The 12,769-nt window shown below is 37.6% G+C and overlaps 1 protein-coding gene across 1 annotated transcript; it reads left to right on the forward strand.

Annotated features, from left to right (window-relative positions):
- The first annotated feature begins 587 nt into the window (after window positions 1-587).
- LOC101896313 (putative gustatory receptor 28b) lies at window positions 588-12,741 on the forward strand. Its single transcript, XM_059121381.1, has 3 exons — window positions 588-1,285; window positions 10,280-10,861; window positions 12,682-12,741. The coding sequence occupies exons 1-3, from the start codon at window positions 602-604 to the stop codon at window positions 12,739-12,741; spliced, it is 1,326 nt and encodes a 441-aa protein (XP_058977364.1). The 5' UTR covers window positions 588-601.
- The last annotated feature ends 28 nt before the right edge of the window (window positions 12,742-12,769 follow it).

Below are 12,769 nucleotides of genomic sequence, written 5' to 3' on the forward strand. Positions count from 1 at the left end.
AAAAAGTCTTCATTACTTCCCGGAATATTAACATATTTTCGGAAGTAGTCCCAGTACTCCCCGGGGATATTCTATTTTTCACACCAAACACGCGACTTCTTAAAACACATAAAAACTTCTGTAGTTTCTTTCTTGTGAAAAAAAAACTGTCACATCCCAGGAGATCCAATAATGTCTAATTTGATGATAGCTTCTCGCGAACATATCATTTATAGCCAGTTCCCTTTAATTGCCACGCAAATGAATGGGGGGGCAATAATAGTCAAAGAGTCAAAACACTTGACATCAGCCGAGGTAAGAGATCATCCAAAGACGACACATTCAAATGTCTGTTATTAAATATTTATCTGGGGTATTAAAACAATTACATGGGGGGCCGAATGGCAGTCAAAGGAACAGCACATTCGTCATTGCCAGGCGAGTCGGCAAGGAGTAGCCTTCCACCCTTCGCATTTTACCAGACAACCAAAATGACAACAATAAAGAAAGCAACAGGTGACAGAAAACCAATTCGCTGCGATAGTGTTCGGCATGTAGTTGGCTTTTTTGTTTGCCTCAAATCAGTCAGTCGGTTTTAGTTTGTTGCTTAACCTCCGTCGAAATGGACACCGAAGAAGTTGTGGAAAGAATTCCTGTGGAAAGTCCGCTGAAAAATCGTCTTCGCCGTCTTTTCTCTGCCAGCCAGATGTACGAATGTATACAGCCTCTGATGTTCTTGCTCTACTGGCATGGCCTGAGTCCTTTCTACATAGCCAACGATAAAAATGGCAAAAAGGAGCTGAAGGAATCCATGTGGGGTTACATCAATGTCGGTGTCCATATTTTGGTCTACGGCGCCTGTTATATCCTGACTTTAACGAATGACCACGAAACGGTCGCTGGACATTTCTTTCAAACGGAAATTTCATTCTTTGGCGACTTCATGCAAATACTCAGTGGATTTATTGGCGTGACTGTTATTTACCTCTCGGCCATATTGCCGAAACAGTATGTCCAGCATAGCTTGGCAATTATCCAGTTTATGGATGACCAGTTGCGTGAGTTGGGCGTAAGGATACGTTACACGAAAATCATACGTTTTAACTACGTGTTCCTGGCATCGATGATTTTGGCAAATTTGTGTTATACGATTGGCTGTATCTTCATCTTGAGATCGGGTGAGAGGATACCGTCGTTTTCGTTACATGTCACGTTCGTAATGCAGCACACGGTGGTGTTGTATGTTGTAACGGTTTTCGGATGCTTCACCCGGATGCTGGATATGCGTTTCCATATGATGCAGAAGGTAAGTGGAAGGGAGGAGGGTGAAAATGGGGAACGTGAAAATTATTGTGGAAGTTCCGAAAAGTTAGAAAGAGTTAATCGGTTCCGACAGATATATATCCTCATAAAATGGAACCAGAAATTCACTTCTAGAAAATAACTTTTTCACCTAAAATTGTTCAAATGTGTCAAAAAAATACGTCCTATGAGAACTATTCAACCTTCTGTCAAATCTCAACTTTGCTTTAATTTTCATACCCTCCAACAAAGTATGGAGGGTATATTAAGTTTGTCATTCCGTTTGTAACATCTCGAAACATACATTTTAGACTCCACAAAAAATATATATTTTCTTGATCAGCTTAAAATTCTATGTCGATGTAGCGATGTCCGTCCATCTGTCCGTCCGTCTGTGGAAATCTCTCTAGCTTCCGAACGAAATGAAGTAGGAAGAAGAAGTAGTAGTGATAAATATTTACTTAAATGTGTATTATCTCTGCAGGACTTTTGGTATTGAAAATGGGCCATATAGGTCCACGTTTTGGTATAGCCCTCACATAATGCTACCTCCCTATTTTCGTTTTTGGTGATTTAAGCCACATTATTCACCGGAAATGTTTCAAATTTGGTATTTGAAGTTTGTAATGGATACAACAGCCTATGACAGAAAATTGTCGTTCCAAACGGTAGAGGGTATTCAAAGTTCGCCCGGCCGAATTTACAGTTTTTTTAATGGATATCAATATTTATTTGAAATAAAATTCTTATACATTTTTTAAGAGATAGTCCTCCAAAAAATCTATAGAAAATATATACAAATAATAGAAAAAATACCCGATTTGTGGCAATTAAGCTTTTAAGAAATATTTTTAGACGATTCTTGCCGCCGTTTTTCTGGCAAGGAAGGTCTTTAAAAAAACAACCACAAATATGTTTTTTTTTTTTTCAAAGGAGGCCCTTGAAGAAATTAATGTCTGGGGGTACTGTTAAAAGGGGTCTATAGCAAAATTTGGTCCTATATGTATAGTTCTCTGCAAAAATATTTCCTCACACTGGCAACACATACTGCCAAAGTAAGGTAAATTCGGTCTGTGTGGTAGAGTTATATGGGGACCTCTGCCAAAATGTGGACACAGATGAACCATTTTTAAACCAAAGATTCTACGGAGGACTTAAAAATCTAATGGCAAACTTAACATAACCTTCGCAATATGATAAAGGGTATAAAAATCTCCAATTATCTATCAAGAAGTCCTTAAAATATTCGAAAAAATCCGTAATTTTTTAAGAAATTCGTTTTTAATTTTTCCAATTTTTGTCTAGAAATCTTAAAAACTTTTTCCAAAGGATGGCTACATTGGGTATATGTTATTTAATACAGCCAAAACGTACCTCATCGAAATAATGGTTTTAGACCCTAGGTCTCTTGGACCAAATCTTTTTCAGGTCATTTGGAGTCAGAAAGGATATTCCGATTTTGCTCTAAATTTGCAAATCGTAATTTTTGCATTAGGTTCGAAACTGGACGATATCGGTCCACTCCATCAAGTACCTCCTCCACAAAGGGTCAACCTTTTGAATAATTATAACTCTTATAAAATGTGATGTCAGGGTCCGATTGTCTTCTAATTACACACATCACAATATATTTATTAACCCAAGGACTGGTGTGAAGGTGGGATATATCGGTCCACTCCTTCTGGTACCTCCCCCACAAAGGGTTCAAATTTAGAATACCCATGAAGCTCATAAAACGCGAAATTAACATCCGATTCCATTCAGACTTGGCAGATCTCAATATTTCCATCAATATAAGATCTGTTATAAAGATGGTAAAGATCGGACTATTCCTTCTGGTACCTCCCCCACAAAGGGTCAACGTTTCGCATAATCAAAACGATTATGAAATCCGAAATAAGCACCCGTTTCTCTTCATATTTCACACATCATATTACATCTACTAACACAAGATCTGCTGTGAAGATGGGATACATAGGTCCACTCCTTCTGGTATCTCCCTCACAAAGGGTCAAAGTTTTAAATAACCAAAAATATCATAAAATCCGAAATAATCATCCGGTTCTCTTCATATTTCATATATCCCATTATTTCTATTAACACAATATCTTCTGGGAAGTTGCGATGTATCGATCCACTCTTTTTGGTACCTCCCAAACAAAGGGTCAAAATTTTGAGTATCCATAAAGCTCATAAAACGCGAAATTTACCTCCGATTCCATTCAAACTTGGCACATGTCAATATTTCCATCAGCACAAGATCTGTTATAAAAGCGCTAGAGAGCGGACCATTCCTTCTGGTACCTCCCCCACAAAGACTCAAAGTTTTGAATAACCAAAACGATTATGAAATCCGAAATAAGTACCCGGTTCTCTTCATATTTCACACATCCCATTATTTCTACTAACACAAGATCTGCTGTGAAGATGGGATACATCGGTCCACTCCTTCTGGTATATCCCCCACAAAGGGTCAAAATTTTGAATAACCCAAAGTATAATAAAATCCGAAATAATTATCCGGTTCTCTTCATATTTCATATATCCCATTATTTCTACTAACACAAGATCTTCTGGGAAGTTGCAATATATCGGTCCACTCCTCCGGGTATCTTCCACACATAGTGTTAAAATCATCATAAAATCCGAAATAATCATCCGATTCTCCTCAAATTTCACGCAAGCTATTATTTTTACTAACACAAGGTCTGCTGTGAAAATGGGATATATCGGCGCACACCTTCTGGTACTTCTCTCACAACGGGTTCATTTGAAAATTTGAAAGACAAAACGCTTATAAAATTCGGAATAAGCAACCACCTCTATTCAAATTTCACACATCCAAACATTTTTGCTAATGAAAAATCGGTTGTGAAGATGATAGATATCTGCCAACCCCTTCTAGTACCTCACCCAAAAATGGACACAATTTTCAATACTTATATCTGTCATAACTTGTGAAACAAGTCAGTGATTCTACACAACTTGCTATATTTTAATATATCTCTTAACCAGAAATCTGATATGAATATGTAATTCATGTGAATTTATGATTTCGTATAATATTGGGTATGATTGTTCGATTTCCTTCAAATTTTGTCCATACCAATATTTATACCCTACACCACAAGGTGGTCAGGGTATTATGTCTTTGTGCATTTGTTTGTAACAGGCAAAAGGAAAGGATGATCTGCATAGAATCACATTCTGAGACGATTTATGCATGTCCGTCCGTCTGTCCGTCTCTCCATGTATTCTTTTGAACAAAATGCAGGTCGCATTTATTATCCGATTGAGATGATATTTTCCAAACAACATTTGTTTGGCCCAAGGGCGAACCCTATTGAAAAGGGAGATAATCGGTAAAAATTTAGATATAGCTCCCATATATATCTTCGTCCGATTTGCCTTTTATTGTCTGGCCTGAAAATAAGTATGCCAAATTTGATCGAAATCGATTCAGATATAGCTATAGCTCCCATATATATTGTTCATCCGATTTGTTAATTTTGTCCTCCGCAACCGTAATATGCACTCTGTAACAACAATATTTGGGGAAATATATCAAATGCAGCTCAGAAATACCTTTGCTAAATTTTATCGAGATCGGTTCAGATTTGGATATAGCTCCCATATATAAATTCGTCCGATTTACCTTTTATTCTGCACCAAACGTCTAATATTTGCACATATCTCATATAAAGTATAGGAAGTAGACGATATAGTCCAAATATGTATCCAAATAGGTCAGATACGAATTGGACAATATTGGTCAACTGCTTCGGAAACTCCCCCATAAAGGGTCAGCAGTTTGTGTAATCATAACTGAAGGCTGGGGGTATATATTTATCGGCAAAACCGGCTGATACTATTTAACTTTTTTTTTTTTTGATTCAGACTACAACAAAATTTCCGGCTCCGGCTTTTCTTAAGGCGTTGGTTTTGTTTTCTAAGTATTTTTCTCATATCAAACTATTAGCTATAATGTTGGTAATTTATAGAGACAAAGTAAACATGGAGTGATACAACCACACACACTCAATAATTTGCTATTTGTTTTGCCGTAGGACCTTCTAAGACCTTTCGAATTCTTTTTTTAACTCCATTAATGAAGTTTGCATACAATATGATTTTTAACTTTCAATTACTGCAATTTTGTCATAAACTAAAGGACTCAATTTCTACAATTATGGCAAACTATCATTTGTTCCTAAAATAAATACAATATTTTATTACAACTTTGGAAAGAAATACTACAATTCATAAAACTATAAATTATTTAATTTGGTTTCCACAAAACTTCTCAATTAAATGGGCCATCGGAGAGCAAAAGAGAGCCTATCGAGTCTATTAATCCAATCAAATAAACAACGCCACTTATTATATTCCTCAAAAACAACAATAATTGTGTTTAACCCATTCATCATCCATGAAACAAACAAGTGTCTTTATTTGTAACGAATACAGCCCATCCCCTACTCCTCAATTCTTGCCATGCAATTCTCAAGGGCATAAGTTAATCAGGTATTATGCTGGCAGAAGTAGTCTTCCATTCTCCCTCCCTCTTCGCTTAACTGGTCAAAGAATTGATGTATTGTTGTCAAAACAAAGCCGAGAAAAAAACAATAAAAAAGGAAACTAATTACCTGGATTGACATCAGGGATGGGAAGTTCAGAATTAAGGTATTATTTTCTGTGAGTTCTATTGATAGGTCTTGAAGTTTTCCCCCACTCATGGGAAACGATTTATAGGAATTCCATTCATGGTAGTACTCTTTGATACCTTTCAGGGATCTTCTACCTATACAGGGTGGGATAACAGGGTGGGTGCAACAAAGTCAAACGCCATAATTGGTGGCCATTTAGCGCTGGAAATGAAGCGAGGAACCTCATTTTGTGGCGCGTGCTGAGTCCTGTTGGAATGTCCAACACCATCACCATCCTACACCATCACCATGGCTGGCGCTTGAGTTTTGGTGTGTAACCGAAGGTGCACATATTCAGCTGACCTCTTCGGCAAGTAAACACGATCATTTTGTTTGTTTATAAATTACGGGACAACCAAATTCGGCAGTGCACCACTTTCGGCCATGCGAAGCAACTCTTTAGCTCTTTTGAGTCCATCTTCTTTCTGTTGCGGTGTAAGCTCTTGCACTTTTTGGAATTTCAATGGCTTTACCCCGAGCTCATTTTTCAATATTTCGCGAATGGAATATTGCGATATGTTTAGTTCACGAGCCATTTTTGGCCAATGCGACTTGGGTTTCTATCAAGTCGCTTCTTTACTTCTCGAACCATTTCTGCTGATGTTGCTGTTTTCTTCCGTCCACTTCCTTGACGTCGGGCTACGCTACCAGTAAAGGCAGCACAGTAACGAGCGATGGTACGAGACACAAAATAACTATTTAGATTTAAATGCTCTAATGATAGCCACTTGCGGTTTTCCAGCCAAATATATAGAAATCGCAATATCACGCTTGAAATCTGTCACGAATAACTTTTTTCTGGAAATTCTCATCAAAATGCTTTTGTACGCTTGTAGACAATATAATGGCCTGTTACTGCAATAATTTTAACAGCTGTCGGACGAGTGGCTTCGAAATGGCAGCAGTCTGAAATTGGTTGCAGTTTTTTTCATCTCACCCTGTATTAATAAAATAGTAAAGTAATTGACTGACTGATTTAACCATTTATCAACGCCCAGAAGAAACTGCTGAAGCTAGAATCTTGAAAAAGGATTCTTGGAAATTGTGGGAATCAAGGTTGAGGAGTAGAGTCGATGTAAGGAGTTATTTTTGGAAGTGTGTACTCATCTATACGAAAAGTATTAAAAGCTACTACATTTGGTACAATTCGAATTTGGAGGAACGAATGAAGCTGAAATCCTGAAATTTAAAATAAACATTAATGGTGGAGTGTATGATTGGGATATGATTGAGTTTTCGAAATATATATTTATGTTCACCAAAAGTACTAAATGGTACAAAATTTGGTACAATTTCGATTTGGGTGAATCGATACAGGTGGAATTCTAAAATTTAGAAAAATATTACTATTACATTCTAGGACTGAGGAACGTAGGTAGTCTTATTTTATTGTTTTCGTCTTTATGTGTACAAAATGGTACTAAATTTGGTACATTTTAAAAACTTTTGGGGAGAACTAACACAGTTGGAATCTTAAAATTTGGGAATATGATTACTCTTTCATTGTAAAACTGAGAAATGTAGATAGTTTTTGTAATTCGTACTTATGTGTATTAAATGGTACTAAATTTTGGTACATTTAAATTTTGGTGTGAACTGGTAGAGTTTGAATCCTTGAAATACCTTGAAATAAATTTTGAAATACGATTACCGTCGATTGGATTGGGATATGTAGGGGGTTATGAAATTTTGTACTTAAGTGTACTAAATGGTACTATATTTGGTACAATTTGGATTTAGGTGCACCAATAGAGCTGATGTGATGGAAATTGGAAATAAGATTACCGTAATTTTGGAAATTTGTACTTATATGTACTAAATAAAGTACCATTTGTATTGGGGCGAACTAACAGGGGTGGAATCCTAAAAATTTGGAATGGGGATTACGGTGGGACTGTAAGATTGGGGTATGTAGGAATCTTTGTATATTTGTACATAAGTGTACTAAATGGAACAAAAGTTTTGTTACAGATTGGAATTGTTATGAACCGCTGGAGCTGGAATTTTGAAATTTGGAGTGAGAGTCACTGATGGAGTGCAGGATAGATGCACCGAAAGTGTTTTAGGAAATCCGAACTTAAGATTTAGGAAATATTCTAAAATGTTACTAAACTTCTAAAACGGTGGCATTTGGTATTATGTGAACGGATAGAGCTAAAAACTAAAGATTTGTTATGAGAATCAAGTTAGGGAAGAAAGATTTATATATAATGGTGGTTTTGGAAATAAGTTATAATTTTTCGAACTGTACTAAATGGTACTAAATTGAAATAAGTTTGGTTTAGGGTGAACGGATGAAGACAAAATTTTCAAATGTTATATTGGGATCCCTGTGGGTATTAAGTTTGTGATAAAGAGGTGGTTTTGGAAATGTGAACTACAAATGCACGAATAGTACGAAATAGTACTCTATTTGGTACAATTTGGTATTACGGACGCTATTCATGTGTAGCCTGGACATATAAAGTTGGTTTCGGAAATGTGTACTATTATAGAAAGAAAAGTACCGAACGGTACTATATTTGGTATAGGGTGAAGGAATAGAGATAAAATTCTGAAATTTGATATTTAGGTTACTGACTGCATCTGTGTTTGCACTAAAAGTACAAAATGGTACTAAATTTGGTATTGAGTGAAGGGATATGGCTGGAATCTCCAGATTTGATATTGAGGTCTCTGTTGGTATCTGGAATTGATATATGAGGGGTGCTTTTGAAAATGTGTACTATAATGGTATGAAAAGTACTGAATGGTACTATATTTGGTATTGGGTGAAGAGATAGAGATAAAATTTTGAAATTTCATATTCAGATTACTAATGGTATCTGATTTTGTGTATGGTACTAAATTTGGTTTTAAATGATTGATTTTTCGGTCTCTGGGTATTTAGAATTGAGATATGAAAAAAGAAATAGAAACGTGCACTATCAGGGTGAGATGAAAAAACTGCAACCAACTTCAGACTGCTATCATTTCTAAGCCACTCGTCCGACAGCTGTTCAAATTATTCCAGTGACAGTTCATTATATTGTTTACAAAGTTTACAAAATTAAAGCCTTGGGTACGGAAACATTTTGGCCACAGACCTATGAAAATCTGTTGTAATCACGCTATCTTTCGAACGAATTGAGATAGAAGACTAAAATTTTGAAAACATGTATATTTTATCAGTAGGCAAGTTACGTTCGTAAATGGGCCATGTAGGTTCACGTTATCATATAGCCCCCATATAACGGTACCTCCCGATATTCGGTATTTTAAGTTCGAAATGGATACTACAGCCTAAGACAGAAAACTGTCTGTGCAGGACCACGTCTTCGTATGGCCCCCATATGAAGGTTCCTCCCAATATTCGGTGTTTTGATGAATTTCGCGACAGGAATTGTGTCATTTTTGGTATTTGAAGTTCGCAATGAATAGTAAATCCTAAGACAGAAAATTGTTTGTGCAGGTCCACGCCTTCGTATAGCCCCCAAGTAACGGTACCTCCCGATAATCGGTAATTTGATGACTGTAGCTACATTATTCACCGATTTTTTTCTAAGTTTAGCATTTGAATATTGTAATGGCTTATGAAAGAAATTACCTATGCAGGTCTATGTCGTCGTATTGACCCTAATATAACCGCTACATTCGTTATATTTAAGATTTTAACGGATTTTATTGTTTTTGAAAATTGCCAAATTCGTTCCAAATGGTGAAGGGTATTCAAAGTTCGGCCTTGCCGAACTTACAGCTTTTTTACCTGTTTTGTATATTTTACATCCCATCCCTGATGGTAATAATTCCAAAGCAAGAAACCTATGGAGAAAGGTAGCCAGGGTATGGAGGCCAGTCGTCCATCCAGCCAGACTATCCATGTCGACACGAACTTACACACACATACACACACTCTTGTTTATGTGATTAAATATTTAAACGGGTGTCGCGTAATTTTCAATAAAACAAATGACCACCTTCGACACCAAACCAGTTCCCTGATGGCGGAGGCGCACGCAAGCCCCCCAACCACCCAACACCCGCAGGACTAAATCAACAGGTTCATTAGCATTGCGGTGAAAATAGATTATTTACATAACCTTCAATAGGGAAATGATACTTGTGTGTGTGCGTGTTTGTGTGGGGGACAAGAATTGAGAAGAATTTCTTGCGGTTTCCACAAGTGGTCAGTTTTCTTTTATCCTTCAAACGAAATGGATGTTGAGCTGCAAGAAACGCCGGAATTGGAACATCCTGTTATCGGTCGTTTTCGGAGATTTTTCACAGCCAAACAATTTTTCGAATGTCTGCAGCCTTTGTTTTTCCTACTCTACTGGCATGGCCTGGTACCCTTTTACATCGATAGCGATGCGAATGGCGAGAAACGAATGAAACAATCCGCATGGGGTTATGTCAATGTAGCCCTCCACATCGTTGTCTATGCGGCCTGCTACACCATGACGTTGTTGAATGATTTCGAAACTGTGGCCGGTTACTTCTTCAGTTCGCACATCTCACATTTTGGAGATTTTATGCAAATCCTAAGCGGATTCCTGGGCGTAATGGTAATCTATTTGACGGCAATTATTCCAAAGCAGTATGTCCAACACAGCATGGCAGTAACGCAGGAAATGGACCATCTGCTCCGTGGCATGGGCATCAAAATAATGTATAGTAAAATATTGCGCTTCAGTTATATTTATATTTTGACTATGGTCACGGCGAATTTGGCCTATACCACGGGAAGTTTCCGACTGCTAAGGAAGATCAATGAGCGGCCATCGTGGTCGCTGCATGTCACTTTTATACTGCAACATACTGTAGTGCTGTCGGCGGTGGCAATGTTTTCCTGTTTTACGCGAATGATTGAAATGCGTTTCAACATGATGAATCAGGTGAGTGGAGGGGATAAAGTGGGAGGAAGGAGGTTAGATTTAATAGAATTAAAAGGGGAAAATTGAGTGAAATACTGAAAATGGAAGAATTCAGAACATCGGAAAGGCTTTCTGACCCTCGAGAAGAACTTAAAAAGGTCTTCTGGCTTCAAAAGACCCCAAAAAAGTCTTCCTGCTGTAGAAGACCTCGAAAAGGTTTTCCGGCTATAAAAGACCTTTAAGAGCTCGTTCGGTTATAGAAGACCTCGAAAAGGTCTTCCCGCTATAGTAGACCTCTAAAATGTCTTCTGGCTATAGACGACCTCGGAAAGGTCTTCTGGTTATATAAGAACTCTAAAATGTTTTCTCGCTGCAAAAAAGATATTCAGGCTATAGAAGACCTCGATCTTTATCCATAAAATACCTCGAAAAGGTTTTCTGCCTATAGAAGACCTCTAAGAGGTCTTCCGGCTATAGAAGACCTCTGAAATGTCTTCTGGCTACAAAAAAGATATTCAGGCTACAGAAGACCTCGACCTCTAAAATACCTCGAAAAGGTCTTCTGGCTGTAGAAGACCTCGGAAATATCTTTTGGCTATAGAAGAGGTGTTTCGGCTATAAAAGACCTTGACCCTGCTGGCTATAGAAGATATCCAAGAGTTTTTCTGGAAGGTCCTTTAAAGGTCCTCTGACTATAGAAGACTTCGAGAAGGCCTTCTGTCTATAGAACTCCTCCAAAAGATCTACTAGCTACAGAAGACCTCCAAATGGTATTCGATCTATAGAAGATCTCAAAACGGTCTTCTGACTGTAGAAAACCTCGGGAAGGTCTTCTGGCTACAGAATACCTCCTAAAAGGACTTCTGGCTATAGAAGACCTAAAAAAGTTCTTCCGGCTACAGAACACCTCGAAAAGTTCTTCCGGACATAGGAGACCTTGAAGAGGTCTTATGGCTACAAAAGACTTCGAAAAGGTCATATGGCTGTGGAAGACCTCGAAAAGATCATATGGCTATAGGAGACCACTAAGAGGCTATAGAAATCCTCGAAAAAATCTTCTGGACTTCGAAAAGATCTTCTAGATATATATGACCTCGGAAAAGTCCTCTGGCCTTAAAAGTCTCTTAAGAGGTCTTCCGGCTACAGAAGACCTCGAAAAGATCATATGGCTATAGAAGACATCAAAAAGGTCTTCTGGTATTCTTTTGGCTATAAAATACTTTGAAAAGGTATTCTGGTCATAGAAGACCTGAAAGAGGTCTTCCTGCTATAGACGAATACTAAGTGGTCTTCCGGCTATAGAATATCTCGAAAAAGTTTTTTAGCTTCAGAAGACTTCGAATAAGTCTTCTGGCTACAGGAGACCTCGAAGAGGTCCTCCGGCCGCAAAGGAAGACCTCCAAGAAATGTTCCGGCTATAGAAGCCTCCAAACCGTCTTTTGGCAATAGACGATCCCATAAATGTTCTCTGGATATAGATGCCCTTCAAAAGTTCTTCTTCAATAGAGGAGTCCTCAGGAAGGGATTCTTTCTATAGAAGACCAGGGAAAAGTGTATTTTTCAGAAGAGGAGAAGACGAAGGGGTGTTATTTTAAAGTGAAAAAAACGATAGGTCTACCATTTGACGAGAAGACCCAAAGGGAAGACCAATTTAGACCTACATCAACAGAACATATTAGATCTTCGATTAATTGAGGCTTTAAACAGTTCGGTCCAAAGTAAACTTTTTAAGGTCTTCAGAGGAACCTTGTAGTCTTTGTAAGGCGTCTTTCTCTAATTTTTACTCCTTCTATTAGTCACCATTCCTTTTCAATTTTTTTTCCTTTCTTCCTGTTTTAAAGGTAAGAGGGGGGTTGAAAGAGAAGACAACAATTTTTATTTCCCAAAAATCGTCCTATTAGGAACTTGTGATGAGTTTAACTGAAATGA

This window comes from Musca domestica, unplaced genomic scaffold (genome assembly GCF_030504385.1).
Source record: "Musca domestica strain aabys unplaced genomic scaffold, Musca_domestica.polishedcontigs.V.1.1 19, whole genome shotgun sequence".
NCBI classification, from domain to species: Eukaryota; Metazoa; Arthropoda; class Insecta; order Diptera; family Muscidae; genus Musca; species Musca domestica.